General features: G+C 40.1%; 2 protein-coding genes across 7 annotated transcripts; both read right to left on the reverse strand.

Annotated features, from left to right (window-relative positions):
- Positions 1–412: 412 nt before the first annotated feature.
- On the reverse strand, positions 413–12,235 carry aldh1l2 (aldehyde dehydrogenase 1 family, member L2). 6 transcript variants are annotated; one of them, XM_077593864.1, is made up of 24 exons: positions 12,042–12,209; positions 10,498–10,642; positions 9,669–9,784; positions 9,550–9,570; positions 8,545–8,710; positions 8,348–8,449; positions 7,487–7,576; positions 6,712–6,846; positions 6,417–6,542; positions 6,223–6,314; positions 6,018–6,162; positions 4,711–4,830; positions 4,494–4,621; positions 3,870–4,020; positions 3,480–3,550; positions 3,281–3,386; positions 2,931–3,018; positions 2,743–2,836; positions 2,575–2,674; positions 2,063–2,161; positions 1,770–1,935; positions 1,455–1,560; positions 863–1,062; positions 413–755 (listed from the first exon to the last, which is right to left on the reverse strand). In XM_077593864.1, the coding sequence occupies exons 2-24, from the start codon at positions 10,516–10,518 to the stop codon at positions 700–702; spliced, it is 2,499 nt and encodes an 832-aa protein (XP_077449990.1). In that variant the 5' UTR covers positions 10,519–10,642; positions 12,042–12,209; the 3' UTR covers positions 413–699. The 6 variants fall into 6 exon arrangements, with proteins under 6 accessions (XP_077449990.1, XP_077449992.1, XP_077449991.1 ...); XM_077593866.1 differs by lacking the exon at positions 12,042–12,209 and adding an exon at positions 11,513–11,594; XM_077593865.1 differs by lacking the exon at positions 12,042–12,209 and adding an exon at positions 11,306–11,500.
- Positions 12,236–12,560: 325 nt separating this feature from the next.
- Positions 12,561–16,072, reverse strand: sult4a1 (sulfotransferase family 4A, member 1). The gene is made up of 7 exons (XM_077594054.1): positions 15,802–16,072; positions 15,332–15,462; positions 15,061–15,141; positions 13,694–13,820; positions 13,495–13,589; positions 13,283–13,421; positions 12,561–12,843 (listed from the first exon to the last, which is right to left on the reverse strand). The coding sequence occupies exons 1-7, from the start codon at positions 15,968–15,970 to the stop codon at positions 12,683–12,685; spliced, it is 903 nt and encodes a 300-aa protein (XP_077450180.1). The 5' UTR covers positions 15,971–16,072; the 3' UTR covers positions 12,561–12,682.
- Between the last annotated feature and the right edge of the window lie 245 nt (positions 16,073–16,317).

The following is a 16,317-nucleotide window of genomic DNA, read 5'->3' on the forward strand; positions in this document are numbered from 1 at the left end:
TCAGAAGAAATTGAATTAAATGTTGAAATAAAAATGGAAATACATATATCATGAAATGCAAATTGAAATCTATAAATAAAATTTGAAATTAATGAATAAATATTGATATAAAAAAGAAAATGCATTGAAGAAAATTGGGACCAATCAATAAAAAATAAATAAATGGTGAGATAATTGAATAAATGTTGAAATAAAAATATTAAAAAATATAAAAATGGAAATACCCTTTTCAAATTCAGACATGAATTTGCGGAATGCATCTCCCATCTCATCTACGATATCTATGGCAAGAAAATATGACTCACATAACCCCCCCCCCCTGCTCCCATTATTCCAATAGTCAATTTGGATCGTCTCCCCTAACGACAAATATTGGATGGTCAATATTTCTCCCGATGACGAAAAAAAATGCTGATGTGCAACACTTTATTTCTAAAAATCTCCAATACATTTCTTCTTCAAAATGCAATCATTCAGTTTGGAAGAAACACTAAAAATAAAGGAAAATGATTAGTTCACATTGTCCATCCAAATTTCCATTAGGATTTGGCCACTTTTCTGAGTGTCGTCGATTGAAAGTTTGATGTCTGGAAAACAGACCGTTTCTCGTGAAGGCAACGCATTTCATATCTGACGGAAAACGAAAATGTCCGTCACTGGATTACGAGTAGGCCTCAGAAACTCGTACTGATGATGTTCTTAATATTCCACGGTCACTGCTTTGGTCTTGAGGTATTCCATGAGCGCGTCCTCTCCTGTGAATGAGAAAGACGTTCAGTTTGCACCATCATTTATGCTTGCATACCTATCACAGTCCTTTTCACCCTTAGCTTGGTGCAAAAAAATGAAATGAATTACGTACCCAAGTCTTTACCAAAGCCGGACTGCTTGAAGCCTCCAAAAGGTGAAGCCACATCAGTCTTGTTGTATGTATTGACGAATACCGTTCCGGCTTGCAGTTGTTCGCTCACGTACATGGCTTTATTTATGTCACGGGTAAACACGCCGGAAGCCAAGCCGTACTCGGTGTCATTGGCTCGCTGCAGCACGGCATCCACCTCTCTGTAATTTGGCAGAATATAGTAACACAAACGGTAGCTGATCTTTTTGCAAAGACTTCAACCGGTGGTGTCAAAAATGCAGCGCGCGGGCCAAAAGTGGCCTGGTTGGGAAGCCCAATCTGGCCCACGGGTTGTTCTGCTTGACTCGCTGTGGATGCTCATCTTTGAAATTTAGCCTGCTGACCAAACTGAGTTGGACACCCCTGACTAAAACATTGTAGCTCAAAACCTCAACGTTGGAAAAGAGTGGATAACTTTGGAAAATATGACATCTTTCTCTTTCTGAGAAAACAAAAAACTTCGTTCTGACTGGAGAATGCTTCACTGTGACCCTTCAAGCTGCCTTTAATACGCAAAGTTAAAAACACGACAAGGTACAATTGAATGACTAACCCGTCGTTAAATTTGGACACAACCATGACAGGCCCGAAGGACTCCTCTTTGGCAATGAACATGTGGTCCTCGACGTCAGTGAACACGGTGGGCTCCATGAAAAAACCTGTTGGCGAGACGGATTGGGGGGCGAAATATAATAAAATCATGGAAAAATTGGACAGATTGGCTACCATTAAGAACAGAAGAGATTGTGATTCACAAACATCCTTGAATATCAATGCTAAGGAGCAAGAAGTAGCGTTGCAAGCTCTGCTATGGCTAGCTAGGGGGCTCGCAAACAATGTTGTAATCTAGTTAAGACTTTCATTTTACCTGCCCGGTCTACTTGCTTGCCGCCATACACTAACGTAGCTCCTTCTTTTACCCCAACATCGCAGTACTCCAGCAACTTGTCTAAGTGCGCTTTGTGATTCTGCGGACCGTGGTCGGTGGATCGATCCAGCGGGTCTCCTATTTTCATCTTTTTTAACTCCTCTACCTTAGATGGACAGAGATTTGAAACAGACAAGAAGATGCTAATTTGCTTTGGCAAGCATACGCACAATTATAGGCAGCTAAATAATTCAATGGGAGAAATCCTGGCAATTTAACGATACAAAACTAACCACACGGCTGATGAATTCATCATGAATGGACTCCTCCACAAAAAGGCGGCCAGCAGCGATGCAGTTTTCCCCTTTGTTGAAATACACAGAGCTCATACCCTGGAACAAAAAGATAAATGAAAATCAAATAAAGCAGTGGGTTAGCCCTTGAGGCCAGTTTTCTTTCTCCAGTTACCGTATTTCCCGGAAAATAAGTGGCAATTTTTTCGCAGTTTGGCTGGGCCTGCGACTAATACTCAAGTGAGGTTATCTGAAAAATGATTATGCTAAAAGATACCTTATTCAGCCTGTTGTTCTCCATTTCACGACTGTTACTTTAACGTATGTTTGTTCTTGGTTTCCCCATCAAATCAAAAATGCCCAAAAATACAACTTATATATTGTTTGTTCCACTTCATTGTGTATTCTTTGTTCGGTGGGACCTATACTCTGAAAAATACAGTTCTTGTAGTGCTAATTGAAGTACAACTATACAAGAAAGAGGAAAAACTGTCAATAAATGATTTCCTTACCATACGGACAGCCTTGTCCATGTCACAATCGTTAAAGATGATGAGAGGAGACTTCCCTCCCAGTTCAAGAGAAACTTTCTTTAAATTACTAAGTGCACAACTGCAGGGAAGAAGTAGGACAAGTCAGGCATGACTGTCCTCCAGTATAATGGTTTGATTCAGTCCAACCTTTTCATGATTTGTTTGCCAATAGGAGTTGAACCGGTGAAACCCAGTTTACGAATATCTGGGTGATCAGCCAAGCGCTGTCCCACCATTCCTCCTAGAAAAGATACATTTGTTTGAATCTGTAAGATGCAAGATTGAAAAGCAGTCGATGTAATCAAGTTAGAGAATGTTTTATGTGTGTTTTTTACCTGAGCCTGGTAATATGTTGATGACTCCTTTGGGAATCCCGGCTTTTACTGACAACTCAGCAAATTTTAAAGCCGTTAAAGGCGTTACCTGTATATACGAGACAAAGTTTTTGTGAGGTAATATATCTGGCGATTCGATTCGTATGGGGATTCGCAGGCCTAATCTTTTTTTTTTGACTAGTTTGGCTTTGAATCTCAGTAAAATGACAAATTAGCGCAACTGAATCATCTATTTCGGTTGCATTTAGTACTATGTTTTTTAAAGAAAACAGGGAATAAATGGAAGATTTCATTGTAAAATCTTTTGGTAGACAGTATTAAACTTGGTTTTTACAGTGTGAATGAACCACCTGCGCCGGTTTCAGAACAAGTGTGTTTCCAGCTGCAAGGCAGGCCGCGCTTTTCCACGCCAACATCATGAGGGGGTAGTTCCAAGGGATGACAATAGCACAAACACTGATAGGAAAAAAGCCCATTAGAGAGTAAGAAAAACACATAAAAATACAACTATTCAACCATGGATTTTTTGTCAATAATCCATCACCTTACCCGATTGGTTCTCTTTTAGTAAAGGTAAGGTTGCGGTTGGGCCTGGCCTGGTTTATGGGAATTGTCTTGCCCTGCCAAAAAAAAAACAGCGTGTTTTTAGCGTATAAACAATGACATCGTTTCATGAGAGTCATATTTATGTATAAGGCATGTTGGCAAGAACACAAAGAAAAAAAGCATAATTGAATATAATGTTTATGCTACTTTATACAAGTAGCATTGCTGTCTACTAAATATTTTTTTAGTTAGAATTAGTACGTGGTGGACAATCAAAGTCTGAAGTTTCATGAATTCTCCCCAAAATGGCACAAATGTTGGAGCCGCATGTCAAGTCGTGAATAGAAGATGGTCCAAAGTTTCTCCGGCAAGCGCTAGTAAAAGCCAACAAACCTGTATCTTGTCACACCAGCCGGCAAAGTAACGAAACGTCTGGATGGACATGCCCACGTGAGTCTTCAGCGCCAGCGTGTACACAGCTCCTGAGTCGATTGCTTCGATAGTTGCCAGCTCCTCTTGATGTTCCTCCATCAAGTCTGCAAGTCTTTGACGTAAGACAAAAAGTTATCAGTATTTTGTTCCTGTTTCCAAGTCCAGCAAACGCCTGTGAACATGCATCATCCAATTAGCGCCGCAACAATTAATTGAATCAATTGAGTCATTCGATTTGAGAAAAGGCTTTGAACATTGCTGCTTCGATGACTCGTTTAATTCGAGTGGCATTGGTTTTGCAAGTGTTGTATAATTACCATACCTGTCAACCTCTGCCGATAACTGCGCTTATAAATGATTATTGATTCCCCTTACAAACCCCCAAAAAACCTTACAAACACCGTACGAGTCGTTGACAGGTATGAATTACACTTATTTCTTTGGGAGGATATGCTGCCCCCTCGTAGCCACAGAGCATATGAGACTCTTCCTGAGAGTGTCGCGAGCAGAGCAAGCTTCGGTACAATCACGGGACCGATCGATGACTTCAGTAGTCGATAGCTGCAGTCTTAAATACAATATTACTTGTAAAGTAAAGTTCCTCTGTCTCTTGGGTTCATCCTGCCCCAGGGCCCATGATAGAAAGCTTCTTTGGCAGCTGCCACGGCATGGTCCACATCCGCCACCGAAGCATAAGGCACCTTGCAGATCACCTAAAAAATTGAGATCAACATAAGGAGTGGATTAACTCCTTGGGATCCAAACCGAGTACAAATATATGAAAGCATCTCAGGTTGCTTACCGTTCCATCTGTGGGGTTAATAGTATCGTAAGTCTTGCCATTTTCAGCATCCACAAATTTACCGTCAATAAAACACTGGTTTGGCATTCTTATTGTCATGTTGTTAATTTCCTTGATCACCTGTTGGAATCCTGCACATTAGTCTTTTAATAACAATCAAAAAGTATATTAACCAGAATGAATAACTATATTAAAAAAAACATCTCCCGAGTAGAATTTTTGATTTTTTTGATGTGACTAATTACGTGACCGGACGATTCGCCGAAAGACGTTTCGCCGACGGACGTTTGCCCGACGGACAGCCGAAGCGCTCGCCCCGCCCCCGGATCGTGTGTGTTCAAGTTTTTCAACCTCGGCCCGCGGGCCATATACGGCCTGTTACAGATAACATTCATTTAGGAATAACAAGGGCATGTACTGCCCCCCGCTGGATATATTTCTAAATACAAGTACGTACTTCAATGTGCTGCCAATTTTTTATATTTTTTATTTTGTCCTTGCGTTTAAAGTAGTAGTCATTTGGACACGCTTTGATGTAATTGATCAAAGCTGGGGATTGATGTCTGACACTGAGAAAAAACAACACTAGAAGACTTATGTGAAATTCTAAGTGCCTTGGACAGACTAGAGGGCTTGGAGAACAATACCTGGAAATGCCATGGAACACAATTTTACTTCTAGTTTAATTTTAAATAATTTCCCATTATTTTAGGAAATATATATTCAAAATGATTTGCTGAGAACCTTAATTCAAAGATTAATCTCAACATTTTCTATGCTGGTGTAAATTTTCTGGAGTAGGATTTCTGGATTTACAATTTCATTACAGTAGTACTTACTGTTACTACTACTTTATTTTCTCTATTTCTTCTGTCACATACTGTTCTGCGTGATCTCCAAATGGCTACTACTTTAAAAGCAAGGATAAAATAAAAATATATAAAAAATTGGCAGCACATTGTAGTACGTACTTGTATTTAGAAATATGTCCAGCGGGGGGCAGTACATGCCCTTGTTATTCCTAAATGAATGTTATCTGTAACAGGCCGTATATGGCCCGCGGGCCGAGGTTGAAAAACTTGTACACACACGATCCGGGGGCGGGGCGAGCGCTTCGGCGAAACGTCCGTTCCGCGAACTGTCCGTCGGGCAAACGTCCGTCGGCGAAACGTCTTTCGGCGAATCGTCCGAGCACCGACTAATTATCATAGTCATAAGGATAAAACAATTTACAAAAAAACCTTACAAACGATTCATATCACAATTCTTGGATATACAAAATATATTGTAAGAAAACTCTGACATACGTGGTTAATCACCAGCTCGTCCTCCTGATCTTCACCTCTCATTTTCCTGATAAACATCTGGATAAAGTCTTGGAATTTGGTTGCCATGTAAATATCCTCATTCTGCAGGATCACACCTGCACGCTGCTTTACCTCCTCCACCAACCTGGAAAGAGGGAAATGTGGTCATCTTTTCAGGATAATCATAATTTGTGGAAAACCTTACCGGACGACGTCCATGGAAGCAGCTCCAGATTTGAAAAAGTCTGTGCTGTCTTCAATGGCTGGGAGGTTGCTGAGAATGCTTTTCCAGATATTCTGTCATTTAGAATAATAGAAAAGGGAAACAAAAATCATATGCGACCCAACGGACATGTGGAAGAAATGTTGATTCCCCCCCCCACCCCAAAAAAAACTTACCCTCAACTCCTTCACTATTTCTTTCTCACTGTCAGTTAATTCCACAGTTTGAGTTTCCCCGGTGGAAAAATACTTTGACGCAGCTATCATTTTTCCATCTTCAAATTGCAGGTTCTTCACCAGGACCTGAAAGAAAAACAAAAGATACTCTTGCGTGCATTCTACTGTATGTTGCATTGTTCAGTTTGGTGTATATATTAGATGTTTGCTTTTATTTTGCCAGGTCAACATTGAGTAAATTAATGAATAATGTAAATATATATAAAATATATATACTTGAGAGAACCATACTCACTGCTTTTCCATCAGTTCCATGTAAAACAAGACCATTTTTTGTCACCATGCTCTGGGTGGATGCTCCTTCAATGTCCAGTGGCTGACCAGGTGGCACTGATCCTTGCAAAATTGATGAACCATACAGGGTAACGGGCTGAGGGAATAGGAACATTTACTTGAATAACTTAAAAGACAATATCTTCTTTCATATTTAACGGTGCTGTAAAATATTGCAACAAGTGCCTTGAAAGCAACATAGCATATAGTGGACACAACTCCATTCAAAAAAGTGACAGAAAAGGTTTAGTAATGAAATTAGATCCTAATTAGTCTTTCTTTTCCAGCTACCTTGGCACCACCCACTAAGAAAATCTCCAAACGGAAAGTGATGATGTCACAACCAGAATGAGCTACAGATTTTTGCTGTCTGCTAGCATGCTATCATAGGTGTGCAATTCTCTTCTTTCCATACTCTCATTATGTTTTATTATATAACTGTGGTGACCAAAGTGTCAACATCCCTCCATTGTATTTGTCATTTATTACCTTTGTTTGTTCATTAATCTGCACCAGAATTGGGTTGCTAATGTTTAACCATTGCAGCATGTGGCTTTTTTTTAACAACTTAGCTGATCTAAAACATTGCAATTCAGTAAAATGCATAGTATTATAAGGCAACCCTCAGGGTGTAAACATGTTTTTGCTGAATTTTGCTTAAGAAGTCAAACAAAACTAGGTACATAGGTTTGGAAATTAAAACCTTAACCTTAAAAACCTGTACTTAAGATACGTACCTTGCCATCAATAATTGTCCAAGCACCAGGGATTTTGTCATGGCCACGAATCCAGTTGTGGAGCGCCTCAGATGGCTGAGCCAGATTGATCTGGTAACGGCAAGTTCAAATTCTTTTAAAACTCCATGAATCTATAGATTAAGTTGTTCGAGGAATGAAGTCATCGAATAACAAGCATTTATTGGGTTGCAGAATAATTTAAGAAGAGATGTAGAACAATGAAAGTGTTGATGCTTGCAATAAAGCTATTTTGACCTGCGCTAAGATTGCACTTTTTATAAGGATTAACTGCCAGTACAAAATAAAATAGCTGAGTGTATATTAAACTCGACAGACTTTTACATCTCTATACTGCTTTTATTTCTATTTTCACCCAGAGCTTCTTACATTAACGCACTTCTTTGTTCTAGCAAGTAAGCAACTAGTTATCAAAATCTATATAAAGTAGATATTTGATGTTTTGCATTATATTTTGTACCAGAAGGTTGCGCTGCTGATTCGCCACGCACACAGGGCGAGCCTCAATGTGGCCAGAGTTATGCCATATTCGCTGTTACCACCAGAGGGCAGTGTATACAGCCAAATCAACCAAACTCAATGCAAAACTTTCAAAACAAACCATCACAACGGCACTCTAATTAACGAATCTTCGACGCAGCGAACTTAAATTCGAAGATTATTTTTCTAATGGAATTACTGGATTTCATCGATGAACAGTTGCAGCACTAGATTTTTTGTTTTTGAGGCACTGAAGTACAACCCAACCTGATTCGTCTGGTCATTTGGTCATCAAAATTTGAATGCGTTGTAATGTTTTCGTAGTATGTGCGCTGACAGCTGATAGGCTGATTGATACCTCACCTTGGCATTGGCTTTCTTCTGAATGCCTTCATAGCTTGCGCCCTCCTCTGGCTGGGGAATTCGCGGAGCCTTTCCATCGGCAACAAGCTGCACTGATTTGACCTACATTGGAAACACAGTGTGATGAATTCAATGAAAAATGGAATGATTGACAGCAGCAAAAGAATAACGACAATCGTCTTTGCATGAATGATTACCATTGCCTTGATGCCTTCTGGAAAGAGAAAACGGTTATAAAGTGTGTCCACAGTGTCATTGGGTTCAACAGTACACTCCTGCTGCAAAAGAATCGGTCCGGTATCTAGACCGTCATCAGCCCAAAATACTGTGAAGCCAGCTTTCTTATCACCATGGATCAAGGTCCTGCGACACAAGGACAAATACCCAAACAATAATTTTGTTCGTAGGTGTGCGTATCTGCTGTTAAGTTGGTATTTTTGTTAATTTTGTCCAAGTTTTTATTATTTGTATGGTTGTTTTTCATTAAAATTCTAAGTTGAGCACCAGCACTTCCCTCATAAAAACACCCCATTTAACATTTGGTTTCAGATTAAATGATAGTGACCTCATCATTGCTTTGAAGAGGAGGGATACTCTAAGATACGCTTCCTGGACATTTTTTAACATATCGATTACATTTCTAAAAAGTAAAAAAAATCATTTTTTAAAACTAATTTGACCAATATCAGTTACTATTTAGTTGGTGTACAATAGCAGGGAGGTTTGTCCAATAAGTATGTAGACTGACTTATGGTCTAAGGCACATGTGTCAAAGTGGCGGCCCGGGGGCCAAATCTGGCCCGCCGCATCATTTTGTGTGGCCCGGGAAAGTAAATCATGAGTGCCGACTTTCTGTTTTAGGATCAAATTAAAATGAAGAGTATAGATTTGTATTAAATTTCCTGATTTTCCCCCTTTTAAATCAATAATTGTAATTTTTTAATCATTTTTTTTCTGTGTTTTTAGTTCAAAAATCATTTTGTAAAATCTAAAAATATATTTAAAAAAAGCTAAAATAAACATTGTTAACATCTATAAAAAACTGAATATTCAGGGCTTTTAATCCAGTTCTTTTAATCCATTTGTAAAAAAAAAAAAATCTAAATATTATATCTAAAATGGTCCGGCCCACATGAAATCGAGTTGACGTTAACGCGGCCCACGAACCAATCCGAGTCTGACACCCTTGGTCTAAGGCTTACCAGTTGATGGCTGAGGCTCCTCTGTGCAGGGGAAGGATGGAGGGATGGTAAATGATAGAGCCGTGCTTGGGATAATCAATGACGTTCATGGGGATAAATTGAGAGCAGAAAGGCATTACATTGATCTCAGCATCCACCTCCATGTAGGCCTCGACTGCCTCTGGGATGGGCTTTCCTTTAACTCTCCACCGCGGGAACTTGAACACCGGTGTGCCGTCTTTCTCTGCCACCAAGGCTGAAAAAACAAGAGCAACATCCTAATATGTGGCAATCAAACTCCTATTTGTTCAATTGCAATTTCCAGTGAGCCAGTGTAGCGTATAGCCGCTATCAGTCCAGTGATAAGAAAAAACAAACAGGCCACAACCCCTTTTTGACCGGTCACTGTGACGTAAGCAAAGTCAACACATACAGTAATATGTGAGACCAAAGTTTACAACCATATTATAATCCTTTTAAAAGGTGCCAGCGTAGCTGAGAGGGGATTCATTCAAAAATTCAATCCGAGGGTAACAATGTCCTCAACCTGTTTTTAACCCCTAACTTAGATCTCTCATCTCATTTTCTGAACTGCTTTATCCTCACGAGGGTCACGGAGCGTGCTGGAGGCTGACTTTGGGCTAGAGGCAGGGGACACCCTGAATTGGTGGCCAGCCAATCGCAGCGCACAAGGAGACAAACAACCATTCACGCTCACATTCATACCTAGGGGCAATTTAGAGTGTCCAATCAGCCTGCCATGCATGTCTTTGGAATGTGGGAGAAAACCAGAGTACCCGGAGAACACACACGCAGGCCCGGGGAGAACATGCAAACTCCACACTGGTGGACCGACCTGGATTTGAACCCAGGTCCCCCACTGTGAGGGCGACGCGCTAACCACTCAGCCGCCGGTCCGCCCCTAACTTAGATAAACATGAGAAAAAAAATAAGGTACTATTTACTTACCCAGGGGGTCAGCCTTGCCATCTTTGTCAGGTACAGTGAACACACCTACCACCTTGTGACCTTGTTTTCTAAGGTTGCTGTACACCTCCTTGCCAAACAGGCTCTGACCAATGATAGCCACTTTCATCTTATTCTGAAAGTTATTCTGTAATCACAGATAGCAACATATTAGTTCTGGGCAACAGTTCTGTTTTGAATGATTTCAGATTTACGTTAAATAAAAGTGTACATTTGCAGTCACCCTCAGTGAAACAAGCATAAATACAAACATTATATACATGTAAATATTTACAACTATAAATATGTAGTATACACACATTTATTCACACCATTATTAATACACAATTAATGTGTCTGACATTATACAGCATTGTATTTTGTTTCATTCATTCATTTTATGAACCAATTTATCCTCACTTGGGTCGCGGGGGGTGCTGGAGCCTATCCCGGTCGACTTCAGGCCAGAGATGGGGGACACCCTCAATTGGTGGCCATTTATGCTCACACTCATAACTAGGGGCTATTTAGAGTGTCCAATCAGCCTATCATTAATGTTTTGAAAATGTGGGAGGAAAGTAGAGTAACCGGAGAAAACCCACGCAGGAGAACATGCAATCTCCACAAAGGTGGACTGACCTGGATTCGAACCCAGGAACCCAAACTGTAACAACCGGAGAAAACCCACGCAGGAGAACATGCAATCTCCACACAGGTGGACTGACCTGGATTCGAACCCAGGAACCCAAACTGGAGTAACCGGAGAAAACCCACGCAGGAGAACATGCAATCTCCACACAGGTGAACTGACCTTGATTCGAACCCAGGAACCCAGCGCTGTGAGGCGAACGCCCTAACCACTTCTGTATGAAAATTTTGTCTAACAAATTACTATAACTATTTGTATAGGAATGTAGTTAGTCTGCCTTTTATGAAAATATTTAATACAGAGGTATTTGACAGGCAGTTCCCTCGACCGGTTCCCTTTCACTCCAGTTCCAAGAAGCAAGATGCTTGCCTTGCATGATGTGCTCACAATTCCGAAGATCCCATTGGCTGGAAGCAGAGAGACGACTCTCTATTGGCCAAATGGCGATGACGCATGACCCTCCCCATCTGTTCTCGACACGTGTAAAGGGAAAAGGGATTTGAGTTTCCCGTGCATGAGTCGGTCCTGTCAAGTGCACGAGGCAGGTAACACTTTAGGACACCGTTACTATTGCCCACTACGTCGGAATTTCACGCCAATTACATATTAAAGGTCCGATAGCTTAAAAAAAAAAAAGAAGAAGACGATTTTACACTCAATCATGACACGACTCTCATCTGGACGCGCATGGTCATCGTGATTACAAAAAAAACAACATAAAAAAGACAGAGATGATGCAATTCCTCAACGCTTTGCACCGACTGCAAGTCAAAGCGATACAATTACAGTCACGCAGGCAGTGATTTATCAAAAAAGAATCAAAATTTGCCCAAACCGATTGATTTTCCATCCGCAAAAAAAGAATATACAGTTAAAGCGATACGATTGTTTTACTCACCGACGAGGTGGAAAATGTCCTGAAGAAACGGTTTGCTATCCACAACATAATGACGCTGAGTGCTCATAAATATATAAGGAAAGCAAAAAAAAGATTCCGGATTTGACTTGGCTTGCAACAAATGCCCGTACTGTACATTCAATTACTACCTTTTACGTGTCACTACGTTGCACCGAGGAGTACGTAATGTGCTATTCGTGATGCGTGCGCGCTCTCGCCCTCTTTCTCGGGGACGCGCATTGTATTTTTCTGCCGTTTTACTTGCTAAGCATGATTTTGTTGCCCTTTTTTTAAACTAAAGGAGCAGGCGGGGGTTCAATTGCATTTAGTTTAATCTTAATATGGTGATTATTATCGGAAAATTCAGTTTTATACCTATATTTTCAATTTAAAATTCGCAAATAAGCAAGCAGGGGTTGGTCAAGTTCATAACCCTTATAAATGTATTAACCACCACATTAAATAGTATAAAGAAAACTGTTTTTAAGCATTCCAGGCTGATCACAACAAACAAAAGAATTTCAGAAGGGAATAAATGTGTTTATTATGGCACTTTACATGTCATTATTACATTTTAAAACACATCAAAGTATTTACTGAATGAATGAGCTGAATATATAGTGCATTTCAAATGAAGCAACTCATTGTTTATGGTACTCAAGTGGATTAAGTGTGGAACCACATTTTTCGCCGAGACAGAAATCAAAGTTCAGGTTGGATTTGCCCATCTTCTGTCCGTACACAGCATCAAACTTTTCATTCATGGACACTGTGAAAATGTCCTTCCACAGACCGACACGACCTGCAGGGAGCATAGGAAATGAATTTTCACCTTTCTTTTCTAATATAGTCACTCGATTGAATCCATTAATTATGTGCACCCATCAGAAGAGCCGCATATGGCTCCCGAGCCATAGGTTCCCAACCCTGGTATCCAATCAGTCACTTTGCGGATGGACTATCACGGATTCAACACATCGTCGTGTGGATCCGCCAATTAATTATATATCCGAAAAGTTTTTAGTGACACAAACATGAAATTAAGTCACAATTGGAGATTACTTCACTGTCCACTAGAGGTCACCGGCGCCCTTCGGGAGTTAAATAATACAGAGAGGGTTTTTAAAAAAAACACTGTCCCTACATTGCTGTTTTTCCCCTATTGCGGCAGGTCTTGTATCCTATTAAACGCGAAAATTGAGGTACTACTGTATATGAGTGACATTTTCTTCTTGACTTACCTCGACAAATCGACAGCGCCTCTGAGCTGCAGCACTGTTCTATGAGCTGGTTACAGCTTTCCACCATAGCTTCATGCTGAACCTTGTCACAATTTACACCCAGGAAATTGGCTAACTGCTCCACTAATGCCCCAAGATCCTAAGAAAAGTAATCAAAACAAAAAAGTATCACAAAATAGTGGGGTCTCATTTATACAAGATGTCAATTTTACCTTGTACATGTCTTCGTATTTCAAGAAGAGAACATTGGAGTCCATTCGGTGATCCCAGAATTCTAAAACATGTTCAAACCAGGAACCGTACCCAACTAGAGATGAAAAATAAGCGTATATGAGTCGGCACGGCAGCTGCGGAAACGACGGATGACTAGAATGCTGAATTGAAAGAGAATCTAGTAAACAGCATTCTCACGTTTGTCATTCATAAAACGGTGGCAGAACTCCGGGAAGGTTCCTCGGTAGCTCATGGTCCTAAGAGATCGGTGGAACTCAAAATAGGATACTACTAGATCTTTGGGATTGCGAGCCATGTATATTATCTGGTGGAAAAACCACAGAAGAGGTCCTGACAGCGTCCCATATGACAGCTTGAAATGTCTGCCTGATTCAGCAGAATCTACGTAAAACTTGGTTCTGATTTTATTATCACTAAAGGTGGGCGATACAGCAAAGAGATCATATCGCGATAAATAATGAAATCACGATCACAATTAAGAATAATTTGCACATTACTAACCATTTCAAATATATAATGTAACCAGTGAATGCCAAATGATATATATAAAATGAACCCTTCTGGTATTACACGATGCTTTGTTACTACTAGCATTTGTTTTTATTGAAAAGTCGTTCCACTCAGCGGACATGTTTACCCCCTGGTTTGATTTACCGTATTTTCACGACTATAAGGCGCACTAAAAAGTCTTAAATTTTCTCCAAAATAGACAGGGCGCCTTATAATGCGGAGTGCCGTGTGTAAGCTCTAAAGCCTGACTGAGAACACTTGCAGACACGCTTCTTATATAGAGAGAAGGCGGACGTGGGTGGGGTCAGACGCTAAAGGCACGCCCCTACAAGGTACCCGTATATAGTGTGGGCATTTAGTTAAGCCTCCGCGAATGACGGCAAGCTCAGAGTTCATTTTCGTGACTTGTTTTTTCACGGCTGTTGCGAGATAGGCACGCGCAAATCAACTCAGCTTCTTCTTTTCTTCTTCTTTTCACTATTTGCGAATGGATTGTGGCCGCTTGGACGAACGTGTCTGCTTGCACTGTTGTTCGAGCTTTTGCCAAAGCCGGCATCATTTCTGTGGCGCCACATGGCAATGAGACAGTGACTCTGACAACGAAGAGAGGGAACCTGGCGTTTTCGATGACTCATTTGGACAATTGTTCAATTCGGACACAGAAAATGAGGACTTTGATGGATTTGTGGGTGATGATGACGTGAGTACATTGTAAAATGGCTAAATAAAGTACAACCGAACTCAGTTTTGCGTCTGTTGCCTTTTTAAAAATGTGTTTTTAGCGTGTGCCCGTATGTTTAAGATGGTGTATGTTTTGCCATGCCTGCCTGCGCCTTTAAATGCAGTGCGTCTTGTGTGTGTGTCAAATACAGAAATAGCACTCGTTACTGACACTGCGCCGTTAAATGCTGTGCGCCATATAGTCGTGAAAATACGGTACATGGATTCGATATAGCTACCAAATCCGATACTCATCATAAAGATCTAATATTGTCGTATCGCCCACTTCTACTTAAAAGAACATTGAAAATAACCTTAGCCTCTCCGTTGTGCATTCCTGTGGGAAGGAATCGGTAGGGTAGATGACTTTTGATCAGACGTGGCGATGTGAGCTCCTGCAGGAATAAAACACACTATTCTTTACTGTTTACAAGACCTTTCAGACTACAGAACAGAATTCTCTGGGCTGGCGTGCTTGAAAACAATGTGACTCGGGCGGCTGGATTTTCAGAAGTGTATTTCTACCAAAATAAATGCTGGAAAATAATGCAAAATGCCCAGTCATTCATAGTCATCCCACCATACCTTAATGATGTCTAAGCCTGGTTGTGGGTACTCTAATACTGGTAACTGTTCATCAATGTTCATAAGGCCAATTTCATCTGGATTTGCTCCTTGACTTACAAGGTAGACCACCTCTTGAAGTAAACTGGTGCCTAGAATAAACAAAGCAAAATATTTTTTTTAAAGTTATAATTAATATTTTCTTTAAAGACATGGTGCAGGTGTTTTTTTCCTGCATTTAAAAGTAACACTGCCCAGCAGAAATAGATGGTACTATATAGTAAAATAGTATGAATTTAAGATTTAATGTATAACAATTGTTATAATAAATGATTATTTTAATGGATCGTTAATAAACAAAAAAATATAATTTTCTAGTATAAAATACTGTAAATATAGTAGAAGCTGAATGAATTACTTTATAGGGAACAGTCAGAGTTTCCCAGTACTGTACTTTTTAAAAATGGTATGTGCAAGAGACGTGTGTGTACCTGATTTGGGATAGGTGATAATCCAGATGTCGCTACCTCTTAAGGAGAAATTGGCAATATCCTCCATCTTTCCTTTGCAGAAAGGTGGTAACCGAATCCCATCACACTCATAGTATTTACTCTCAAACTCAATTGGTGTACTTGGTGTATCCACCTCACCTTCTGCCATCGTAGGTCAAAATTATCTCAAAATAAATCCCAATTTCGAATAATAACGAGTGGCCCATGGGATGCTGCGGAGCCTTGTTGCCACAGATATCATATAAATAAGGCTAGATGTCTGAAAGCGGGGTCAGCGGCGTAAGTCATAATACAGTACCAGTCTTTTTTTTGTTTTTTGCTACAAAGCAGTAATACACGTTATTAACAACTGATTAAAAAGAAAAGATTAAAAAAATTAAAACGTTATACGAACAAGAAAAGCAATACAAATCTCAAATAACTATACTATACACAACCAAACAATGCGTATTCATTTTTTAAAACTAAAATACGATCTGGAGACACTGGAGCCTT

This window comes from Stigmatopora argus, chromosome 23 (genome assembly GCF_051989625.1).
Source record: "Stigmatopora argus isolate UIUO_Sarg chromosome 23, RoL_Sarg_1.0, whole genome shotgun sequence".
NCBI classification, from domain to species: domain Eukaryota; kingdom Metazoa; phylum Chordata; class Actinopteri; order Syngnathiformes; family Syngnathidae; genus Stigmatopora; species Stigmatopora argus.

What these genes read in the sequence shown, in the direction of transcription:
- sult4a1 (XM_077594054.1), bottom strand. Translation starts at nt 15,970, where the DNA reads ATGGCAGAAGGTGAGGTGGATACACCAAGTACACCAATTGAGTTTGAG. An exon ending in CAGGCTTAGACATCATTAAG is followed by an intron (nt 15,142 to 15,331) that starts GTATGGTGGGAT and finishes TTATTCCTGCAG; the next exon opens with GAGCTCACATCGCCACGTCT. An exon ending in TGCACAACGGAGAGGCTAAG is followed by an intron (nt 13,821 to 15,060) that starts GTTATTTTCAAT and finishes TTTTTCCACCAG; the next exon opens with ATAATATACATGGCTCGCAA.
- aldh1l2 (XM_077593860.1), bottom strand. Translation starts at nt 12,089, where the DNA reads ATGTTGTGGATAGCAAACCGTTTCTTCAGGACATTTTCCACCTCGTCG. An exon ending in AGAAGAAAGCCAATGCCAAG is followed by an intron (nt 7,577 to 8,347) that starts GTGAGGTATCAA and finishes TGCCGTTACCAG; the next exon opens with ATCAATCTGGCTCAGCCATC. An exon ending in GTGTCCAAATTTAACGACGG is followed by an intron (nt 1,063 to 1,454) that starts GTTAGTCATTCA and finishes GCCAAATTACAG; the next exon opens with AGAGGTGGATGCCGTGCTGC.